This window comes from Pleurodeles waltl, chromosome 6 (assembly GCF_031143425.1).
Source record: "Pleurodeles waltl isolate 20211129_DDA chromosome 6, aPleWal1.hap1.20221129, whole genome shotgun sequence".
Taxonomy (NCBI): domain Eukaryota; kingdom Metazoa; phylum Chordata; class Amphibia; order Caudata; family Salamandridae; genus Pleurodeles; species Pleurodeles waltl.
Window position 1 is genome coordinate 1,638,603,215 of NC_090445.1, and position 23,373 is coordinate 1,638,626,587.

A 23,373-nucleotide genomic window follows, 5' to 3' on the forward strand; every position below is an offset into this window, starting at 1 on the left:
AGCTGGGGCCCCGTGGAGACCAAAGGGCAGGACAGTAAAGTGATATAGGCCTGATTGGGTCGCAAAGGCTGTTTTCTCTTTGTCTTCTGGTGTGAGGGGAATTTGCCAGTACCCCTTCGTGAGGTCGAGGGTGGACAGATACTTCCTAGCTTCTCTAATACATCATCTACCCGAGGAATCGGATAGGTATCAAAGAGTGATATGTCATTTAATCTGCGGAAGTCGATTATAAACCGAACAGATCCATCGGGTTTCAGAACGAGAACCACTGGGGAGCACCATGGGCTCACTGAGGGTTCGATTACCTTCAGGGCCAGCATTTTCTTTATTTCCTCTTCTATAATGTGTTTCCGGGCTTCTGGAATACGATAAGGACGGAGACGTACAATCTGACCCTCTGGGGTTTTGATTTGGTGGTGGATTAATGTGGTCCTACCTGGGGTCTCAGAAAAGAAAGGTGAGTGATTCTGTAAGAGGGTGGATAGCTGCGATTTTTCACTGTCTGTAAGAGATTTATTTATGTCTGGAAATACTCCCACTTCTTTACTCATAGTGGGATAAAGTTCTAATCCTAGTGTCGTGGATGGGGTAATAAGGAACCCGTTGGCGGTGGTATTACTGTTATCTTCCGGCTGCTCCCATTTCTTTAGCAGATTGACATGGTATATTTGAGATTTCCTTGGGTGGAGATTTAACTCAATGAGATAGGTGACGGGGGAAACTGCTTTTATCACTTTATAGGGACCCTGCCATTTGGCTAACAATTTATTTTCAGAGGTTGGCCGCATTATGAGCACCTGGTCATTGGGGTGGAAGGATCATAATTTAGTTCCTTGATCATAATAAGTTTTTTGGTTTGATTGTGCTTTCTCTAGATGTATTCGTACATCTTCCCATATGGACTGAAACTGCGATTTCAATTTGTGGACATATTCCAGTAGGGGTTTCCCCTCCTCCCCTTCCTCTTCCCATGTTTCTGCGGCCATGTCCAGGAGACTACGTGGTTGTCTCCCAAATACCAATTCGAACGGACTGTGTCCCGTGGAGGATTGTTCATGAGTCCGGATGGCATAAAGGACCAGAGGTAGTTTCTGGTCCCAATCTCTTCCGGAATCATCTACTACTTTCCGCAACAGGGTTTTGATGGTACGGTTATAGCGTTCCACTAAACCGTCTGTTTGGGGGTGATATACAGAAGTTTTTATTTGTGTGATCTCTAATAGTTTACAAATCTGTTTCATAAGGCCTGACATGAAAGGAGTGCCTTGATCGGTGAGAATCTCTTGGAGAAACCCCGTTCTAGAAAAGACAGTTATCATGACCTGAGCCACCGTTTTTGTAGTCATGCTAGATAAAGGAATAGCTTCTGGATACCTTGTAGCGTAATCTATGAGTACTAGAATATAGGTGTGACCTCGGAAGGAGGGTATGAGGGGACCGACCAGATCCATACCTACACGGCTGAATGGAACATCTATAATGGGTAGGGGTTGTAACGGAGCTTTCCTAGGGGCTCCTGGTTCCGTTAATTGACATCTAGGACACTGCAAACAATATCACCTCAGGTGTGCATAGACCCCTGGCCAATAGAACCTTCGTAATAGGTACTCTTCCGTCTTTTCCCGACCGTAATGACCACCCCCTGGCTGGTTATGAGCTAAGAACAGGACCTGATTTCGATAGGATTCTGGTACCACCAATTGTCTTTTCTCTCCATTTGTTGATTTGGTGACTCTATACAGAAGGTTTTTCTGTATTAAGAAGTAGGGACCCACCTCGGTTGTGGATTCTGTTTTGGCTACTTTCCAGGCGTGGCTGAGCGTAGGGTCCTGTCGTTGGCTATCTCTGAAGGAAATAGTTGAGTCACCAATCTCCGCTACCAGTTTGCTAGAGTCTGGTTCAGACTTCGACTCTTGATATTTTAATTTTTCTTGTCTTTTCTCCCTTCATGTTAGTTTTATGCGAACGGGAGGGCTCTCAATAATACTATTGGAGAAAGGTGCTTCTGTCCACTAGTCCGGGGATTGTCGGGGTACTTTGGTCTTGTCTAGCAACTGAGAGAACCGGATATAGTCCGTCCCGATGATGCAGTCTTCTATCAGTCTGTCCATAATCCCTACTGGGAGGAAATCGTGATGTTCATCCCATTCTATCCTAACTAACCCCAGTGGATACTGTCCCTTGTCCCCATGAATACAACAAATAGTGACCCACTGGCTCGTGCTTGATCCATTGGTTTCACTAGGTCTTTTCGTGTCACTGACTGGCTACAGCCCGAGTCTACTAAGGCTTCGGTGGGATGTCCGTTTATTTGTATGACCTGTCTGAACTTATAATTTCCCCCACCTGTACATAATACTCTACGCCGGGTAACCCCGATTTCCATAGGTTCAACCCCGTCATGTTTCCTGGGACATGTTCTCGCAATATGGCCCCACTCCCCACAGCTAAAGCATTGTGGTTGTTGCATATGACTACCCTCTCCCTGCTTATGTGTCCCTGCTTCTTCCAGGGTATGCCGGGGCGTATATTTAAGGGGGGCCATAGGTGATCTCACATTGGGTCTGGAGGTTATTGGTTTAACATCAGCAGATCGGTGATAGGCACAAGCCAAGTCTATGGCTAGTTCTGTGTCGACCTTGGGATGTTGCCTTATCCAATTCCGGGTGCTGGTTGGGAGAGAGTCTAGGTACTGTTCTAAAATAATCGTTTTAATTACGTCTTCTCTGTTTGTTCCCAGAGGTCCCAGCCATTTTAATCCCAAATCTTTTACCCTGAAGTAAAAAGTACGGGGATCTTCACTCTGTCCCCATTTTACTTTTCTGAACTTCATTCTGTAGTATTCTGCGTCGTGACCGACCCTTTCTAGGATACTACGCTTGATATCCTTATATGGTGTGGTGCCTCCAGGATTAGATGCCTGGTAGACGGTCTGTAGGATTCCCGTTAGAAGAGGCGCAATATATTGAGCCCACCGTTCTTCAGGCCACTGTGCTGACGAGGCTACCCGCTCGAAGTTTGTAAAGAAGGAGTCGGGATCTTCTCCTTCCTGAAATTTTTGTAAAATAGAGCTTGGGACATTGGGATGGACCTTGCTGGCTGCTATGGTGTCCGTTAGTTTTTGCAGAGCAGTCTCATGTACCAGCTGGTTGTTCGCCATGATTGTGGCTTGGCTTTTTAAAGCCGTTTGAAGGGCCTCTCTATCTTCTTTTTTCCTCTCTTTGATGTGCCTCCCAGACTAATTGTAGGTGTCGTTGGCCCTCCGCCAGCTTTTTAATCATGTCCTCTATCGTCAGTTTCTCTCCCATTTTGTGTACCTCTCAGTAGCCTTGTAGGTCTTCAAATCCTACTTCTTACACCACTGTGATAGGCTACTGACGGTACAGAGGACTCGGAGACGGAGATAAGGTAAGTGATGTTTATTTATGTGAGTAATGGTGCAGTTTTAGTGACGAAAAGGGAAAAAAGGAACGGACTCCGGTAACTGTAGATCTGGTTGAGTGTTCTTTGTCCGCTATTAACCCTCTCTTCTTCTCTCTTCCTTTAAGGTTGGACGGACGTCAGCTCGTCTTGTCTCTCGTGGATACCGAAAGGGAAAAACATAGGGTAGCACAGAGGTAAGTCGGTTGTGGGGTTTTTCCTAAAGGGTTCTGTTGTTATTGGCATGCAAGGAGGGAAAAGTGTACTCTGGGTTGGAGGAAATGGGTAGAAGGGAAGTGTCGAGTTGTGAGGGTGTGGGTCACACGTGCTGTTGGCAGGTATTATCTCTCTCTTTTCTCTCTCGTGACCAACAGTGCTCCCGGTGCAAACCCCGTGCCCTTTTCCCTGTCCCCAACCCCAGCCCTCACCTCGTGCCCGGTTTCCTTTCCTTGCTCCCCTTTATATAAGTAAGGGTTGCGGAGTCCTATAAAGGACCGTACCTTGCTGAGCCACGACCCTCCAGGGCCGTGGCTGGACTCGCTGGAGTTGGTTTCTGGGTTCTTTGGGGAATCCTCTTCGCGTCTCTCAGTTCTCCCTTCCTGCGGGGAATCATTGTTTTCGGCGTTCGGCTCTCCTCCTGGTCTCAGCGCTTTCCACTCCGTGTTCGGCGTCTTCTCCTCCGTTTGCTCTCTCCCTGAGTTCCGGAACTCCTCCTCCTGTCGGGAGTCCGTCGTCTCTTTTCTCCGCCGAACCCGGAAGTCCGGGTCCGACGCGTCTATTAGCGTTCTCATGTCGTCATGGGAACGCGGCCGTCGTACTGGTGAGATGTGTGTTTGGCGCCACCTTCGGGAGCTAGTAGACGCGGTCGAAGAGACCCGTCTACAATCAGTCAACATGCAAACACATTATCAGCAAAGACATCCAACTCTTGCATCACAAACTGAACTCATACAGAGTGCAATGTCTCATCAACCAACACAAAACCCAGTATACCACACCTATAAACATATACACCACAACTACAACAGTAAAACAACTTCATTCTCAAAACAAACACTACTCTGTCCATTCCCACTAACACAACTTGCTATCACCCACACAACACAAAACCACATTATACATTACTTTCAGCCATCCAGATCCACACTCCCTGTTCATACAAACCAACAGCACTATCCTCTATTTGCTCCTGCCAGACCCATTTTTATCATGACAGTACCTAAATCCAACCTTCCAACACACCATCTACAAACACACTTTCCCTCTCTTCACCAATTACACACAACCATACAATCCTCACACTCCACTCTGCCACAGATGGTACATCTTCCAGTCATCACAACTAACACAAACTCCCCAGACACACATCCATCCCCTCTTACACACCTCAAACACTCATCTACAAAACACATCAACACCCCCAGTAATACTCTAATACCACTCACCAGCACTAACTCACATGCAAATCCTTCACAGAAAACTAAATCAATATCCTCTATCACTATTCCACAAAAACAATACAGACCACACACATCAGCACATCAAAATAACACAAACTTTCATTATACTTTCCGTCACACCCTCATGACTACACAAAGAATAAAAATCCTGACCAGTCTTTCCCCCTACATTCTCACTCTTCACAAACATCTAACACAATCACCCCAACACAGCAACATTCATTCACCCGCCTCTCATCCATTGCACAATTTAGAGCCTTACAATATGATCCACATGCTCCTCCACCACCCCTAACCCATACTCCTCCCACACTAAACAGATGCAAACAAAACAAACAACATGACACTTTTAACAACTTTGCATCCCCTTGTCTGTTACATAATAAGGCTACCCTACAAAAAAAGTACACTCTTCATGTCTCTCTAAGCCACCAAGTCCACCACCAACACACACAGGCCCAACAAAATGCCTCCTAAGCCTGCTGGAAGAGGAACACTATGTTGAAAAACAGGACTATTGTGACCCTCACACAGTTATCACAACTAACAACACACCTCCTACAAGCTTAAAATATACTGCTCACCCTTCTCCTAAACAAAACAACACCACCACTAACACACTTTTTCTAAACTTCCAGCACATAAATGCTCGATCACTCTCAAAAAACAAGCACCACATCTACGACCTGCTTGCAAACACACAACCTGACTTACTATTCATAACAGAATCATGGTTGGGAGATGACATGACCCCAGTGTTGCATGAAGCCATTCCTCCAGCCTATCAAACCACACAAAACCGTATAGGCAAGAAAGGAGGTGGACTAGCTATTATATTCAAACAAGCAATAAATCTTAGTAAAACAGACAACATTTCCATACAAGTTTGTGAAGCCCTCTTCACCAGATGCCACCCTACTCCAACTTCCTCCTGTAACTTTCTTCTCCTTTACAGACCTCCACCTAACAACTCAACATTCCCAGATGCTTTTCTATATACAGTCACAAACCTTATTACATTATACTCAAACCTATGCATTCTTGGGGACCTAAATAGTTGGTTTGACAAACCCAATATGCCCCATCCAATAGCTATCACCACTGGCCTAGTCGCATTGAACCTACATCAGATTGTACACAGTCCCAAACACATCGCTGGACACATCCTAGATGTCATTTTTGCTAAGCCTAAACTAGCTACCGTTCATAGTATCACACGAATCAGATGGTCACACCACCATTTGATAGCTTTCTGACATAAAACACCATAAATCAACACACCCCACAACTACTTATATGCATGCACCTATTGACCATGAAGCAAACTCAATTGGGATGACTTAGGAACACAACTAACAGCCAACACAGATCTAGAAACAATTAATTATGTTCCAAAACTTTGACTGGCTACAGGAAGCTTGTGATATCCTAATACCACTCAGAAAAACTAAACAGGATAAAAGAACACCAACACCTTGGAGAAACACAGAATGTAAAAAGATAAAGCAACAAATCAGAAGGTTGCAGCAGACCTGGCTCAAAACAAACAACATTCAACACAAACTGCAGCTACACAAACTTATCAAAATATACAAATCATCAATCAAAAAAACTAAAGAAATGTACGACTCAGACAGAATTCAAAATTCTAAATCTGCAACCAAAGAATTTTATAAAATTCTCAATTAATTTTGAAAACCTAAATGCATCGAAGGAAGTCATCCCACTACTCAAAATTTCACAAACAAACTGGCAACTCATTACACAACCAAGGCAGACACATTGGACTCCTATTTAAAACAGAAGAAAACCATCAGCACTGACCCCTTTCCTAAAATCCCCTCAAAGAATAAATCAACCCAGCCTCTACAGTCCTTCAAACAAATATCACAAGTTGAATTGATGGATTTGGTCAAAGCAAGCAGGCCTTCCAGTTGCCCTTCTGTCGCTTGTCCATCACACATCTTCAAGAACATTTTTTTATCTACTTCTGCTGCCTCACCTGTAAGAAGAATCATCAACAACTCTTTAACTGTAGGAACTTTTCCTGAAGACCTGAAAAAGGCATACATATGACTGTCATTAAAGAAAACAAACCTAAACCTACAGGACCCCAACAGCTACAGATCAATCACAAATGGACCTTTCCTGGCATTCACCCAGATATCACAATTCATTGAAGACAACTCCATACTTTCAGAATCCCAAACTGGATTCTGCCCAGGAAGAGGCACTGAATCGGCACTCATAGCAATCTGGGATGATCTTAAAAACAAGGTCGATGGCAATGGAGTTGCTGCACTACTTCTCTTGGACCTCTTGGCTGCCTTTGAAATGGTTGACCATGACACCCTAATTCAAAGACTCCATGAAGCCGGCATAGAAGGGCCTGCTCTCGACTGGATTACATCCTACCTTCAAAACTGAACTAATATTATATATTCTCCCCCCTTCTCATCCAAACCGTACCTTACAAAAGCAGGGGTCCCCCAAGGATCAATCATATCACCTTTGCTTTTTAACATCTACATGATATCATTATCAGAACTGATCAATGGTTTTCAACTCACATGCTACAACTATGCAGATGACACACAAATACTACTTAAATTGGAATGCCCCAAAGACATTGAATACTCACAAATCTTCAGTTGCCTCAGAGCTGTTGATCAGTGGATGACTTGGAGCCATCTCAAACTAAATGCCTCCAAAACAGAAATACTCATATGTGGTGACTTTGAAAAATTATGACCCTCCGAGCACCTGGCCTGACAATCTCAGTCCACCTCCTCAATTAGCCAAGGAAGTTATAAACCTTGGAATTACCGTGGACTCCAACTTAACAATGAATGTCCAAGTGAACAGGCTTCATCACCTTGAAGACTCTGCAACGCATCTTTCCCCACCTCGGATTTCCGCCCAAGGTGCAGGCTACGATCTCTCTTGTACTATCCAAACTGGGTTATGCCAATGGCCTCTACCATGGATTATCTCTATTATGAAAAAACGACAACGTATTCAGAACTCTGCTGCCAGGCTACCATTTCATGTAAAGCCACAAGCCCACATCTCCCCTGCCTTGAGAGCACTACACTGGTTACCTGTTGCCAGAAGATCCACCTTCAAGCTGCTTTGTATCACCAACAAAGCTATACATGGAACAGGACCGCTTTTTATCAGAAACAAAATAACCAAATACATTCAACAAAGAAACCTTCCCTCAAGATTGTCACCCTGCCTTAGAACACCACCATACAAGAAAAAAGACTATAAGGTGGTCCTTCTCCGTTCAAGCAGCCAAACTATGGAATTTATTACCCCCAAATATAGGATCCATGGATAACTATCTTGTCCTCAGAAGACTACTCAAGGGTTGGCTCTTTCCTTCATAACCACCATATTCAAACAGAAATGGACTGCATATGCCTGTGTTGATAAATATTTTTAATCTGATTATGTGTATATTTTAGATATGTATAGTTCTTTAGGAAATATGTATTGTTACCGTGTCATAACAATAAATTACACACATACTCTTTAAACCTATTTTAACAAATGGATATTTACTCACGGTTAAATAAGTATATGTATGTATATATATATTTATATATGTGTATATGTGTGTGTATGCATGTGAGTATGTATGTGTGTATACATATATATGTGTATGTTATTCTATGCTTAACATGTTCATAGGTCATTGCATAGCTCCTAGATAAGTTGTTATATTAGATACTTATGAATCTCTGCTCTCTTTTTATATCACACTGATCAAATGTTTTATTATCATAAGCATTTTGCCATTCAAAATTTGAGGAAAGATAAATGAATGTTAGAAAAATACACTTATTAACTTCAAATATTACAAATCTTGAAAGTCTGTGTTTATACAATACTATTTTTCTTCTCATGTTGTACCCATTATTATAATCCTGGAACATATATTCCCTTACTATGTATTTACATTATCTATTTTTGTATTACTCTAGTCCTACTGTACTAGAGAAAAAATAAATAAAATAAAATATATAAAATTATAAATAAGTAAATTAAAGTGAAAAAATAATAATGAATAAATAAATTAAATAAAAATAATGATTTAAACAAATTATATATTTATATAAATAAATGTATAAATAAATGAAAACAATATAAATGTACTCTCTGATAAGCTTTACTTTGTCTACCCATCACTGTATGTCATGTCTCTATCAATCTATCCTCCATCCCCACCCTGACTATCCCAAACCCATTTTCCTACTTTCAGCTCCAAAATAACCCTGCCTAAGCTCTTCCCTCCTCTTCCACATCTAGCTCACCCAAACCCCAGTTTAGTACCATGATCCCCAAAACAACCCTTCTAAATGTTCCCTCATTTATCTCACCTTTGAGTCATCCAAACCCCCTCCTGCTACTATGATATCCCTAACCCTTTCCACAGACTCTCCCCTCCTCCATCTCTCCTTTACTCATCCCAAGGCTCATCCTAATACTATAAACTCCCAATTAACACTTCTGGATTCCTTCCTCCTCTATTCCTCCATTACTTTAGTCAATCCAACTAACAAACTCACAAATCCTCTGCTCAAATTAACTCATAATAATGCTAACACTGTACTCATATTTCCCTATAGTAATCCACCACTAATTCCTCTTGGGTTCCGGAGTAGCGAGCTACTCGCCGAAAAGCGTTTTGATGCCTTGTCAGGGGTAGTAAGTGCTACATAAATACTATTGCAATACAATACAATACAATATACATATGTGTGTATATAGATAGATAGATATGTAGATAGATATATAGATAGATAATTATATTATATTATATTATATTATATTATATTATATTATATTATATTATATTATATTATATTTTGGTGGGAGACTCCCCAAACCCCCTTTTTTAAAATACCCTTACCTACCCCTAACTCCTAAAAGTACCCTTAGCACCCACTACCCTTACCCACCCCTAAACCCTAAGCATACCCTTACCACCCAATTCCCTTACCCACCCCTAAACTCTAAAAATAATAAACATACTTTTGATGGACACATCCATTGAGGAAATTTAGCTACTGAAGACCAATTTGTGCATTGGCACAGTGAGTAAAATCAATAAAAGGAACATATACAAGGAAGAGTGATCTTAGCCACAGAAGCACAGGGCATAATCATAGTTCATTTTTACTTGTGTTGTTATCGTAACCAATGAAAATATGGATCATAGTATTTAAATTGATCTTGTAAAGTTGTGCGCGTAATTATCATTGAGAAAGGCAATCTATTGCAGAAACGCGATTGCTATCTTGTGCAATAAAATGGATATTAGTGCTCCGCTTTCCTTATGGAGTTTGCTTTTGATGATTTAACGTGAAGACAACTTTCACCTAGGGATGTGTTCAGCAGTCAAGAGTTAGTGAGTGGCAATTGGGACTAGTGTGTTTTATATAAATATATATATACACACACCACACACAGATTGTTTCCTATTGTAAGGTAAATGTTATATATGTTTGTGTGTGTGTCAGTATATATATATATATATATATACATATATATATATATATATATATGTATATATATATATATATATATATATATTATATTATATTATTCTTTTAGGGGGACTCCCCAATCCCCCCTTTTTTTAAATAACCTTACCCACCTCTAAACCCTAAAAGTACCCTTAACACCCACTCCCCTTACCCACGCCTAAATTGTACAAATACCCTTACCACCCTATACCCTTACCTACCCCAAACTGTAAAAATGCCCTGACCACCCAATACCTTTAACCACCCTAAACCCTAAAAATACCCTTACCACTCAATGCCCCTACCCACCCCAATCCATAAAAAACAACCTTACTACCCAATACCCGTACCCACCGCTGAACCCTAAAAACACATTTACCACCCATTTCCCATGCCCCCTAAAACTGTAAAAATACCCTTACCACCCAATACCCTTACCCACCCCTAAACCCTAAAAATACCCTTACCATTCAATACACTTACCCACCCCAGACCCCCCAAATCACCATACCACCCAGTACCCTTACCCACCCCTAAACCCTAAAAATACCCATACAACTCAATAACCTTACCTATCCCTAAACCCTAAAAACATCCTTGCCACCCAATTCCCTTACCCACGCCTAAACACTAAATATTCCCTTACCCCCATGCCCCTACCCATACCTCAACCCTAAAATATCTTTACCACTCATCCTAGAACCCTACCCAACCCTAAACCCTTATAGTTGTATATATATAAATCTGTGTGTATGTGTGTGTGCCTTGTTTGTGATTGTGTGTGTGAAAATCCATATATGTATAAGCATTTATACTTACCTTAAATAGACTTTTCATGCATAGTAAAGGTATGCGTGGTAAACAATTGAGTGGTAAAAAAAATGCATGGTAAAGGCACTGTGTGCTAATTACCATGCTGCAACAGCGGCTTCCCATCCTTGCAAGGACATCCTTTATGCAAGCATCTGCAAATAAACATTGTAAGCACAGAACTCTGTCACTTTAAAGTTAAATACACTGTCCAACACTGCACTTTATTTTTCACTTTTCAGTCTTGTCCTCCCTTCTGTCATTTCAGGTTCGCAAATCAATCGCCTGAAATGTGAATTTGCTGCGATCTTACTGGCTGGCTAGCTATCACAGAAGAATTTCTGTTGCAGCTGCCATTACACAACATGGTGCACTGAGCGACATGTAGTGTAAAAGGGCAAAATGAACAGGGCAAACCTATCAAACCTATTCATACCCATATAGGGAGTGAAGGGCTGCACCAAGGGGACCCTTCCAGGTATTAAGGTGTATATCAAAAATATATTTTCTCAGAAACTTTGCAGAGCCTTCGGTGGATTTGTGTATCCCAGACCTTCTCTGGGATCCACGAGCCAGAGAAAAAAATAGAAAAAAATAAAGTAATTAGAACATTGTCTAATGGCCCTGGGCACGGTCCTGGTCCTTTGGCAAGCCTCGCAGTGAATGGACAGCAAGTATTGGCAACCTGTGGAAGGCTTAGTGCAGGCATTGACCTTCACCCAGGCCCCGCAGCCAACAGCACTGCACACGCCAGAAGCCCTGAAGCTCAGGTCCCATGGGTTCATCTGCTGCACATGGGCATGCTTAGCAGGTTGGACACCAACATAGTGTTGGTGCAGGGTCTGGACAGAGGCCTGGACCCACAAACAAACCATGTGGGTAAAGGAGATGCACTGTGGGATAGAGTTGTGCACAATGGTTTTCTGAAGGCCAGGCTGTACAGTCAGCTCCCTGACTAGGCCATTTGCAGTGGAGGATAGCTGCCATCAGATAGCAGGACACAGTGCCTGACCACAGGCCAGGCCTACCGATCAACCCCATGTGCAGTGTCAAAAGCTATACAGTGTGGGTGTTGGCAAGCCACAATATGTTGTATTCAGGGGCTAACTTGGAAGCAAGGTCCTGTAGCCAGTGCTGCTGCACATGGCTCAAGGTCAAGTGCAACAGCCGTTGGCCACCGGCAGAGGGAGGACGCTGGGCCGGGTGGCCAGGCCATGTGGTCTTCTCAACTGTGCATAGCCTTCAGCCATTCACAGCAAAGGTTAGCCATCCACGGGGTGTTGGGTATGGCTGGACGCCAGGACCTCTGGCCAACCTCCACTGTGCATGACACTCAGGGAAGATAAGGCATATGAAACACCTAGGTGTTGTATAATTTTTAAAAAAATCTCTGAAAAAATAAATGTTAAAATGAAAGTATGATTAGCATTGGTTTTAATACCTCAATGTATGTTTAACAAAATCTAAAAAAAATCACCCAAGTGCAGTTATTTTTATTAATTAAAACAGAAAATCCACTGATATTCACAAGTCACAATCCATAACTTGCACAACAGACTTGCAAACCACAGTTTGCCTACTAAATGAAAAGCATATGATCTCAAACTGTTTATACCAATAAATAACACCTAAAAGTGAAATGTGACTTTAAAAAACACATGATCAGACCAATTAATGAGAACACTTTTCTAAGCGTCGCCCTCAAATTGCTAAGGGAAATGTGATATGTGATCTCATCCGTGAAATGAAGTACAACGTTTGTAATTCCATTTTTTCCCTACGGCTTCTGTCATGAGCACTACATTTGGCATGGGTCCCTGGGTCACTTGTGACCAGTGACAGCTATAGTGCACACCGCACCCCTCCTGTAATAGCACTGCGGGTTAACTCTTGGCCAATGGAATGTACAATGCCCCCACCCCGGCTAAGAGGGCAGCCTGGACACTCATGGCATTTGACTCATGCAGTGACCACCTCATCCCTTCTGTGAGGGCAGCCTGGGCCATTCCTCATTGTTGTCAGATACAGTGCTCACTCACCCCTCCTGTAGGGGCAGCCTGTGGTCACTCGTGGCCGGTCCACATACACTGCCCACCTCAACTCCCCTGTAAGAACATCCTGGGTGGCACTCGCGACCACTGCCCCATCTTATCTCTTCTGTAAGGGCAGCCTGGGGGCCACTCTTGACTAGTAACACGTACAGTGCACATATCCCCACCCTAAAGGGGCACCCTAGGGGTCACTCATGGCCCCTGACACTCGAGCGTCCAGCTCATCCGTCCTGTAAAGTTAGCCTGGAGTTTCTCATGGTCAAAAACACTTACAGGGCTCACCTTTACCCCCTGCTGGTATAACACCCTGGGGTCAGGACCAGTGGCATCTACAGCGAAAGCCTCACTGGTTCTGTAAGGGTCCTGTGGGGCACCCTTGACCAGTGAGATTACACTGCTGCACCCCCGTCACCCCTTCCCCGCTGAGGATTGTCTGCGGTCTTCCATGGCCACAGACACATACAGTGACCACTGCATTCTGGAAGGGCAGCCCGGGTCGCTCCTGGCCAGTGACACCTCCAGTGCCGCGTGAGCCCTCTTGTAAGGGCGGGCTCGGGTCGCTCCTGGCCAGTGACACCTCCAGTGCCGCGTGAGCCCTCTTGTAAGGGCGGCCTCGGGTCACTCATGGCCAGTGACACCTCCAGTGCCGCGTGAGCCCTCTTGTAAGGGCGGGCTCGGGTCACTCCTGGCCAGTGACACCTCCAGTGCCGCGTGAGCCCTCTTGTAAGGGCGGCCTCGGGTCACTCATGGCCAGTGACACCTCCAGTGCCGCGTGAGCCCTCTTGTAAGGGCGGCCTCGGGTCGCTCCTGGCCAGTGACACCTCCAGTGCCGCGTGAGCCCTCTTGTAAGGGCGGGCTCGGGTCGCTCCTGCCAGTGACACCTCCAGTGCCGCGTGAGCCCTCTTGTAAGGGCGGGCTCGGGTCGCTCCTGCCAGTGACACCTCCAGTGCCGCGTGAGCCCTCTTGTAAGGGCGGGCTCGGGTCACTCATGGCCAGTGACACCTCCAGTGCCGCGTGAGCCCTCTTGTAAGGGCGGGCTCGGGTCCCTCATGGCCAGTGACACCTCCAGTGCCGCGTGAGCCCTCTTGTAAGGGCGGCCTCGGGTCGCTCCTGCCAGTGACACCTCCAGTGCCGCGTGAGCCCTCTTGTAAGGGCGGCCTCGGGTCACTCATGGCCAGTGACACCTCCAGTGCCGCGTGAGCCCTCTTGTAAGGGCGGCCTCGGGTCCCTCATGGCCAGTGACACCTCCAGTGCCGCGTGAGCCCTCTTGTAAGGGCGGGCTCGGGTCACTCCTGGCCAGTGACACCTCCAGTGCCGCGTGAGCCCTCTTGTAAGGGCGGCCTCGGGTCACTCATGGCCAGTGACACCTCCAGTGCCGCGTGAGCCCTCTTGTAAGGGCGGCCTCGGGTCGCTCCTGGCCAGTGACACCTCCAGTGCCGCGTGAGCCCTCTTGTAAGGGCGGGCTCGGGTCGCTCCTGCCAGTGACACCTCCAGTGCCGCGTGAGCCCTCTTGTAAGGGCGGGCTCGGGTCGCTCCTGCCAGTGACACCTCCAGTGCCGCGTGAGCCCTCTTGTAAGGGCGGGCTCGGGTCACTCATGGCCAGTGACACCTCCAGTGCCGCGTGAGCCCTCTTGTAAGGGCGGGCTCGGGTCCCTCATGGCCAGTGACACCTCCAGTGCCGCGTGAGCCCTCTTGTAAGGGCGGCCTCGGGTCGCTCCTGCCAGTGACACCTCCAGTGCCGCGTGAGCCCTCTTGTAAGGGCGGCCTCGGGTCACTCATGGCCAGTGACACCTCCAGTGCCGCGTGAGCCCTCTTGTAAGGGCGGCCTCGGGTCCCTCATGGCCAGTGACACCTCCAGTGCCGCGTGAGCCCTCTTGTAAGGGCGGGCTCGGGTCACTCCTGGCCAGTGACACCTCCAGTGCCGCGTGAGCCCTCTTGTAAGGGCGGGCTCGGGTCACTCCTGGCCAGTGACACCTCCAGTGCCGCGTGAGCCCTCTTGTAAGGGCGGGCTCGGGTCCCTCATGGCCAGTGACACCTCCAGTGCCGCGTGAGCCCTCTTGTAAGGGCGGGCTCGGGTCGCTCCTGCCAGTGACACCTCCAGTGCCGCGTGAGCCCTCTTGTAAGGGCGGCCTCGGGTCACTCATGGCCAGTGACACCTCCAGTGCCGCGTGAGCCCTCTTGTAAGGGCGGCCTCGGGTCACTCATGGCCAGTGACACCTCCAGTGCCGCGTGAGCCCTCTTGTAAGGGCGGCCTCGAGTCGCTCCTGGCCAGTGACACCTCCAGTGCCGCGTGAGCCCTCTTGTAAGGGCGGCCTCGGGTCCCTCCTGGCCAGTGACACCTCCAGTGCCGCGTGAGCCCTCTTGTAAGGGCGGCCTCGGGTCGCTCCTGGCCAGTGACACCTCCAGTGCCGCGTGAGCCCTCTTGTAAGGGCGGCCTCGGGTCCCTCATGGCCAGTGACACCTCCAGTGCCGCGTGAGCCCTCTTGTAAGGGCGGGCTCGGGTCACTCCTGGCCAGTGACACCTCCAGTGCCGCGTGAGCCCTCTTGTAAGGGCGGGCTCGGGTCACTCCTGGCCAGTGACACCTCCAGTGCCGCGTGAGCCCTCTTGTAAGGGCGGCCTCGGGTCACTCCTGGCCAGTGACACCTCCAGTGCCGCGTGAGCCCTCTTGTAAGGGCGGCCTCGGGTCGCTCCTGCCAGTGACACCTCCAGTGCCGCGTGAGCCCTCTTGTAAGGGCGGCCTCGGGTCACTCATGGCCAGTGACACCTCCAGTGCCGCGTGAGCCCTCTTGTAAGGGCGGCCTCGGGTCCCTCATGGCCAGTGACACCTCCAGTGCCGCGTGAGCCCTCTTGTAAGGGCGGGCTCGGGTCGCTCATGGCCAGTGACACCTCCAGTGCCGCGTGAGCCCTCTTGTAAGGGCGGCCTCGGGTCACTCATGGCCAGTGAGCCCCAGCGCCCAGGTGGGTCACGTCCTCCGAGATACATACAGTGTCTACCGCAGGGCTCGTCATAGCCAGTAACAGGTATCGTGCCCTGCTGACCCCTCCTGGAAGGGCGGCCTGTGGACACTCGTGGCTCGTACATTGCCCGCGGGTACCTTCTTGTAAGGGCAGCCTGGTTTCATTGGTGGCAAGAGACGCCTGCGGGCCCACATGGCCCCTTCTGTAATTAGGGCGCAGCCGTCCCACCCATCCTGAACCGGCCGCCGGTCATGGTCAATGAGTAGAGTGCCACCATCGCCTCCCCAATGTGGCCAGTGTAGGGGCACTTGGATAAACTGAGGGAGCCCGTCGGGGCAGCGAGGGGTCACCTTCAAGCAGTCACCTATGAACCGTGATCCATGCCACGCACCCGGCGTCCCGTGCAGGACGCCTTCAATGTCCCAGCGTGGGCGGTCCCTGGCCGTGACTGTCAGAAGTCATTGTTAAACTGGCCTAACACGCTCCCATAATAATCTCAAACCTATGAAACCGGGGGTGTCTCTTCCGTTTGCAAAGTCAGAAGTTCAGGAGAAAAGCTACATATGTGTCAGCATTCAGCGTTTAAATACTTGTTCCTACGCGCTTCCTAGCCTGGGTAGGCAAAAGAGTCGAGGGAGAGAAAGGGAAAGGTGAATGGATTTGTCGAAGATCACACAGTGGGGCAAGCGTGGAAGGCAGGATTAAACCTCTGGCTTTTTGGCTCTGTGGTCAACAGCTTTCCCACTCGCCCCATCGTCCACAAATGCGCTAAAGCTGACTCATGAGTGTGTGGCGGGGGTCTAAAAGCCGGGTTATCTAGCACGGAGACCTGGCACTCAATCATGTACAAAGCAAAACACCTCAGCCCCGCAAACTCCATCCCTGGCAGGAAGAGGGGAATGTGCTGAAAGTGAATGCTGCTGAGGGGTTTAGGCATCCTTTCCACTTCACGTCAGAGTGTCGGGGGAGGGGGGTCTGGGATGTGCCTTTTCCCCTCTTTATGAACAGTTGCGAAAGTTCCCGCTGCAGTCACACAAACACAGTGGCTGTTTGAAGGGGCATTTCGGAGCAGACCTACCCCCTCCTTCAACCACCGTACACATACACGCACACACCCTCCGCCTGTCACTCAACCGTCCCTCACTTCCCTTCCTGCCTCACAGCAAACTCCATCCAGGCAGAAAAAAGTGCGAGGAAGAATTGCAGAAACTTCTGGGCAGCGGCACTCCCGGAGATCTCGTGCACGGGCGGTGCTGAGGGGTCTCTGCCGGGAGAGCCCCCTTCCAGCCGGCCATGGAGGGCCCCACTCCCTGGAGGTGAACTCTGCGCACAGACCCCACGGACCTGGAGCCTCGTCCATTGGAAGGGAAAACTGTACGACTCGCCGCTTTGTATTTTGTTCCTTGTCCATGTATTGGAAAAATGAGACCCTGTCCCCCCTCCCCGAGGGGAGCAAGCTGTTTTCCGAAGGGGGTTCGGCCGAACGGGTAAGTTCCACTTTCTTTTCTGATCCTATACTATCGCCTTGCGTGTGTGGCTTCTCTATAATGTGTGGCAGTAATCATTCTGCAAGCGTATCATGCTTTTCTACGTCTATAGCGCTCAGAAGTTTCGTTAGGGTGCGCGTGGGCGCTGTAACTAACAAACGAAACCCATAAATAAGAATTAAAAAGTCTGCAACTATGTTCCCAGAAGTGTAGAAATAAAATATTGCACTTCTGATTTATTAGTCAACTACCTAAAAACAACCTTTGGAAACTAGGTTGTAACACGTGCTTTGTAAAATAAATAACCCATTAAGTACTAAATTGTGGCTTCGGTTATTTGGGGGAGATCATATTTCCTACAAACCAGCCATAATCGTTTCAAATTACCTCCAGAGGAAAATACGATTATGTCGACGATTCAAGAAATTCCTCACAAAAAAAGACGATTTATGAGACGATCGGCGGCTCCATACTATTTGGTGAATAGAGGCTTATTAAGTCAAAATGTGCCTTGGTTTATGGGAGGAATATGAGGCGCGCCTGCTCCCACCCTCAGATGCAGACGTGATGTCTTTTTTTTCTGTCCAAACCCTGGAACCAGAAAGTGTTTTTTGTGAATAGTAGATGTGCTCCATGCAGCCACTTTGCCTCTCGGCGTTTTGTGCGCTGGAAAAAAAATTCGATTTTTAATTACCGCCATTAAAAAATCAAATTTGCAATTCTTTGGGTGGCCTGATGGATTGGCTGACTGACAGCTGAAATTGACACTCCGGAAGCCTCTTGTGTCGGGCATTTACGGCAAGTTCTAATTGCAGGTAGTTTGTTTTCTCGCTGCCTTGGATTGCACGGGAACCAAGCGATTACTTCAAGAGGCCCTGGGTTAAGTGCAGCGAAAAAAATAACCAATCCACATTCAAATTGCTTCATTAAAAAGACACAGCTTTTGTTGCAAAAAGGGGGTTTAAATGCCCACTAGAAAAGTTCTTATTTATTGTTTGGAGCTGGTTTATATAGACCACCATAAATCTGTGGTTTTGAAGCAGAACTTGGAGAAATTCGGGGCAACTTGTTTTTTTAGGCCGCTTATTTCCGTCGTTTCCCGAAAGGTGATGTCCCAAGACACGGATCTCGTACAAGGAGCCGCCCTGTGCCTGGAAGGAAAGCGCCCTCGCATCATGGTAAGAAGGCATGTTTGTGGTGTCCGAAGCAGCCGGGGGGTTAACGCACCTGCTGCGGAGTTCCACCAGCTGGGTCCAAGGTTCGAATCATTGCTGCTCTCTCTCGCCGCTTCTCACCTTTCAGTGGGCGACGAAATAAATTGGTATTAGCTCAGCTGGTTTACATAATCTCAAACTACAGATACAGGGCTGACCCATTATGTTATCTTTCAAAGATTGTTTATAACTTATTGTTTGCAAAAGCCTCGTGAGCTGTTCAAGTTTAGTAATTGTCAGTGTATGCCCTTTTCCAAATTTTAGCTGTCACCCGAAAATGATGGGTCTTTTCCGCCTGCCCCTTCCACCAGCTCGCTAGCAGTACCCTCTGCTCCACCGTGCTAGCGTGCCAGCCTTAAGGGGCAGTGGGTAAAGCGTGTGCAGTTTTTAGATGGAGCTTCGGGTAAGTGGCCGTGGCTACGGATAACCCAAGGCTTTCCACATAGTGACTTATACCCAAACCTCCGTCCTGCGCTAATTAGTTAGATGACTGCAGTTTTACAGCCTGTCACATCCAACAAGTGTCCCAGTAGGAGTCATCCTGTGGGTGTGTAACGCTGGCAATTCTTCCAAAGGTGCCGAGGGTGTCTCAAGGGGCAGACGGGGTAATATGGGCACTTGTCTTTCTAAAAGTTCGATTGTAAAATCTGGAGAGCACATCTGGTCAGGACAGTGCCACGGACTTCTACCATCCTCTGGTGGTGGCGCACGGGCAGGAAGGCACTGGCTTCTGCCCTGGAACGTGGCGCACAGACTGGGGCCGACACTGAATTCTGCCCTGGTACGTGGCGCGCATAGAGGGCGACACTGGCCTTTACCCTAGTGCGTGGCGCATAGACAGGGTACACTGGATCCTACCCTGGTACGTGGCGCAGACAGGGGGACACTGGATCCTACCCTGGTATGTTTCGCATAGACAGGGGGACACCGGATCCTACCCTGGTACGTGGCGCATAGACAGGGGGACACTGGATCCTACCCTGGTACGGGGCGCATAGACAGGGGGACACCGGATCCTGCCCTGGTACGTGGCGCAGACAGGGGGACACTGGATCCTACCCTGGTACGTTTCGCATAGACAGGGGGACACCGGATCCTACCCTGGTGCGTGGCGCATAGACAGGGGGACACTGGATCCTACCCTGGTGCGTGGCGCATAGACAGGGAGACACCGGATCCTGCCCTGGTACGTGGCGCATAGACAGGGGGACACTGGATCCTACCCTGGTACGTGGCGCACAGACAGAGGGGCAGTGGCTCCTACCCTGGTACGTGGCGCACAGACAGAGGGACACTGGATCCTACCCTAGTGCGTGGCGCATGGACAGGGGGACACCCTGGTACGTGGCGCATAGACAGGGGGACACCCTGGTACGTGGCGCATAGACAGGGGGACACCGGATTCTGCCCTGGTAGTGGCGCACAGACAGAGGGGCAGTGGCTCCTACCTTGGCCTTGTGAGGCGCGAACAGGAAGGCACTGGCTCCTACCCTGGTGTGCGGCGCATGGACAGGAGGACACTGGCTCCTACCCTGGTATATTGTGCCCAGACAGGGGGAGCACTGGCTCCTACCCTAGTCCGATGGTGCTCCAACATAAGGTGCACGGGCAGGAGGACAGTCTCAGGGACTTCTATCCCGGTCTGGTGGCGCACGAAGAGGAGGGCAGTGGCTTCTACCCTAGAATATGGCGCACAGAGAGGAGGCTCCTACCCTAGTCTGGGGGCACAGAAAGGAAGGCATGGCTTCTACCATCATCTGGTGGCGCACTGACAAGCAGGCACAGGCTTCTACCCTGGGATGTAGCGCACATACAGGGGACATGGCTCCTACCCTGGTACGAAGCTCACGTGCGGAAGGCCATGGCTCCTACCCTGGTACGTAGCTCACGTGCGGAAGGCCATGGCTCCTACCCTGGTATGTGGTGCGCAGAGAAGAGGGCGCCGCCACCTACCCTTCTCCGTGCTTCAGGAACAGGAGGGCAGTGACTCCTATCCATGGTCTGGATGGCGCTCGGACAGGAGGGCAGTGGCTTGAATCATCTGGCGGTACACCGAAAGGAGGGCAGCGGCTCCGGTCCATGGTCTGGTGGCGCGCGGACAGGAGGGCAGTGGCTCCTATCCATGGTCTGGTGGTGCCCGGAAAGTAGGGCAGTAGCTCCTACCTTGGCTTGATGGCTCACGGACAGGAGGGCAGTGTCTCTTACCCGGGGATGGGAGTGCCAGGATAAAAGGACAATCCCAGGACATTCTACGCTGACACAGTGGTGCACGGAGAAGAATTGCGCGGATAGTAAAGGCCCCAGAATCCCAGGATCTTCTAACCTGGTATGGTGGCGCACAGACACGGGGGCAGTGGCTTCCATCCATTGACGCGGCCAGGAAGCCACTCACAGGGTGGGACTCCCACCCGAACTCCCACCCGACACCCACCCGTGGTCTGGTGGAACACGGACAGGAGGGCAGTTACAGGTACATCGGTGCTACAGGGACTCCCATCCATGATCTGGCGGGGCGCGGAGTTGAGGTGCACGAACAGAAGGACTGTCCAAGGGCCTCTTCTCCATGATCGGGTGATGCACGGGCGGAGGTGCACGAACAGATGGACAGTCCCCTCGCCTGATGGTGCACGGACAGGAGATTCACTGATAGGCAGACCAGGGACTCATACCTTCTCTGGTGATGTACGGACAGGTGGGCAGTAGCTTATATCCATGGTCTGGTGTCACCGCGACAGGTTGTGCACTGATAGGAGGGTAGTCCCAGGGACTCTCATCCGTGGTCTGGTGGTGCATGGGCAGGCGGGCAGTTCCAGGGACTCCCAAACATGGTCGGGTGGTGCACGGACAGGAGGTGTCCAGATAGGAGGGCAGTTCCAGGGACTCCTGTCCTGGCCATTGGTCTGGTGGTGCGCGGACAGGGGTCAGTTACAGGGACTCGTATACATGGTCCGGTGGTGCACGGACAAGTTGCGCACTGATAGGAGGATGGATTCCTACCCTAGTGACTGGTCTGGTGGTGCGCGGGCAGGTGGGCCGTGGTCGCCTACCCTGGTCTGTTTGAGCACGGACATTGGAGCAAGCTACCCTTGCTCTGATCGGGCGGTGCACGGAAGGGTACAGGGGGTTGTCAGGCCCTGGTGTTATGTGTTTGTCCACATAGGGCAGAGGTGCACGGGTGCTGAGCAGTGGGCAGCTGTTCTTGGGCAGAGCTCAGACTCAACGGACTGAACGGTCGCCGAAGAGATGCCCAACGCACCCTGGTCGCAGCACAGCTTTCGCCGCCTCTGCTGTGGTTTGCACCACAAGCGAGCACGGTACGGCCAGGGCACCCCACATCAGCACCTCAGCTTTGCCGTTTTCACGGGGATTGGCTCGGGCAAACCTGGATGTGCAGAGAACTTCGGAGAAGCTCACCCGCAAGTCCGAAGCATGGCACAAATGTGCCGAAGACCACACTGTGTCACAAAGACGCCACAGACATCTCGGGTCTGCTGTGGCGTAACCCCTCGCCCCCTGCATCGCCTGAGTCCACATATATCCTCCTGGTCACACTGGGGCTCGTCAGGCCGTGGGGTGATGCGGTGAATAACCCTGCAGTGGGTGATGTGGTGAATAACCCTGCTGTAGGGTGATGTGAATCCATTTGGCTAGGGGTGATGTGGGGAATAACCTTGGCGTGGGGTGATGTGGTGAATCACTTTGACTTGGGGTGATGTGGTGAACTGTGAACGCGAGTAGGACATTAAAATCGAGGGTGATGCATCAAGTGTGTTTAGTAAGAAAATGCCCACCTCACTTACGCCAAGGTCTTTACGATGCACCAAGCAACTCAGATGCACAAGTGTACAAGCGATCTCCCTTAAATGCACATATTTACACAGCAAACATCCTTGGATACACACAAGCTACCCTAGAAAGCACATCACACATAACAAACTCTCTAACACACACACACACACAGCTTTTAGACACACAAATGTACAGAACATTTCATTAGGCACACAATTATACACAGCGAGCTCCTTTAGACACACACATGCATGGAAATAAAAGCAGCACTATTCTAGCGCCAGAAAGGCCCACACATGTACAACTAAGTACCTAAAACACACACATGTACGTAGCAAGCTCCTTTAAAAAGCATACACACACAAGCTCCGTTTGACACACAAATGGACACCTCAAGCTCCCTTAGCTAGACAAAAACATATATACACGCACACACACACATCAAGTCCCACATTTAATACGAACGTCATATACAGCCCCTCTCTGCGTGTGCTTCTTCGTACGTCGGGGGTTCAGAGTATTTTACTGTCTCGTTGTGTTGCCGAGTGTCCACAGTCCTTTGCTAGACACTGATCCTCTGTCTGTCCGCATGCGATGCTAAGATACACAATACATTGATTTGCTAAAGGAAGCAGACACTCAGAAGATA

At 48.8% G+C, this 23,373-nt stretch overlaps 1 protein-coding gene across 2 annotated transcripts in view; it reads left to right on the forward strand.

Annotated features, from left to right (window-relative positions):
* Positions 1-17,272: 17,272 nt before the first annotated feature.
* The window catches only part of LHX6 (LIM homeobox 6), a 324,148-nt gene continuing 318,047 nt past the window's right edge, over positions 17,273-23,373 (forward strand). The window contains exon 1 of one of the 2 annotated variants that reach the window (XM_069241534.1): positions 17,273-17,721. In XM_069241534.1, coding sequence (XP_069097635.1) covers positions 17,644-17,721 — 78 coding nt within the window. In that variant the 5' untranslated portion in view covers positions 17,273-17,643. Of the gene's footprint in view, positions 17,722-18,795; positions 18,900-23,373 lie in introns of those variants that run through there. The other variant, XM_069241535.1, reaches the window with a different exon arrangement.